The sequence below is a fragment of the Bison bison genome, unplaced genomic scaffold, assembly GCF_000754665.1.
Source record: "Bison bison bison isolate TAMUID 2011002044 unplaced genomic scaffold, Bison_UMD1.0 scf7180017864221, whole genome shotgun sequence".
Lineage (NCBI taxonomy): Eukaryota > Metazoa > Chordata > Mammalia > Artiodactyla > Bovidae > Bison > Bison bison.
Genome location: NW_011494793.1, coordinates 1,363,063 through 1,363,993, shown reverse-complemented (window position 1 = coordinate 1,363,993; position 931 = coordinate 1,363,063). Strand labels below are relative to the sequence as shown.

General features: G+C 66.4%; 1 protein-coding gene across 1 annotated transcript in view; it reads left to right on the top strand.

Moving 5' to 3' along the window:
* ANO8 (anoctamin 8) overlaps positions 1-925 on the top strand; it is a 10,477-nt gene extending 9,552 nt beyond the window's left edge. Inside the window, exon 19 of the mRNA XM_010845677.1 lies at positions 9-925. Coding sequence (XP_010843979.1) covers positions 9-116 — 108 coding nt within the window. The 3' untranslated portion in view covers positions 117-925. The remainder of the gene's footprint in view (positions 1-8) is intronic.
* Positions 926-931: the final 6 nt, after the last annotated feature.

Genomic DNA, 931 nt, shown 5'->3' with positions numbered 1-931 from the left:
GGGCCCTCGGGGGTGGCGGTTGCCGAGCCCAGCGGAGTGGGCTGGCGGACGAGGCTGCAGCTGAGGAGCCGGACACACCCCGGCCCGAAGAGGAAAGCTCAGGTCACAAGCTTTAACTCGGGGGTGGGGACTCTGGGCTGGGCTTTGGGGGTAGGGGTGGGGTGTCCAGGCGTGGGCAGAGGGGCTGAAGCGGACAGGGGAGGCTCGGTCTCCTAGTACCAGTTGGGGACCTGGGTGTGTGGTACATGGAGCCTGTTGATCAAAGCCTACTCAGTCTTTCCGGGTCCTTGAGAGCCTGGAGCCCTGTGCCTGACTCTCCTCATCCCCGGGGGAGGGATGCCAAAGTCCCTTGTCCCCCAGATCCCTTCCCAGGGTGCCCGCCTGCCATGCTCTGGTGCCAGGAGAGATGAGGGAGCCCCCTTCACCACCTGGCCTAGCCTTTCCTGCCCCCATGAGACCCCACACCCAGCTCACTCTGGGGGACCGGAACCCCCAGGCCTCTATGCAAGCCCCCGTCCTGCAGCCCAAGCTGTTCCTGGAGGCCTTCCTTGGAGGTGGGGCTCAGGCTGCCCACTAGGGGAGTTCAGGGCTGCAGCCCTGTGTCCGCGGAGCAGAGTCACAGGCCTCACTGCCCCCCCTCCCACCTCATTCATGCCCGGGGTCCAGCGACCCATCCCAGGGAGCCCAAGAGGTGGCAGCTGTAGCACCAGGGACTTAGGTCGGAAGTCAGCGGGACTTCCTCAGACTTCCCTCTCTCCGTGAAGGGGAGGGGCCCAGTGCCCAGAGGCCGGGGATGCACCCGAAGAAGCCCACCCCTTGTCACTGATCAGAAGCAATAAGGCCCTCCATGTGCCTGAAAGCCCAGAGGGAGCGCGGGCAGGGTCCCCAGCGGCGGGGACGGCATCTCCCCGGAACGGCCCCTCTCGCCTCC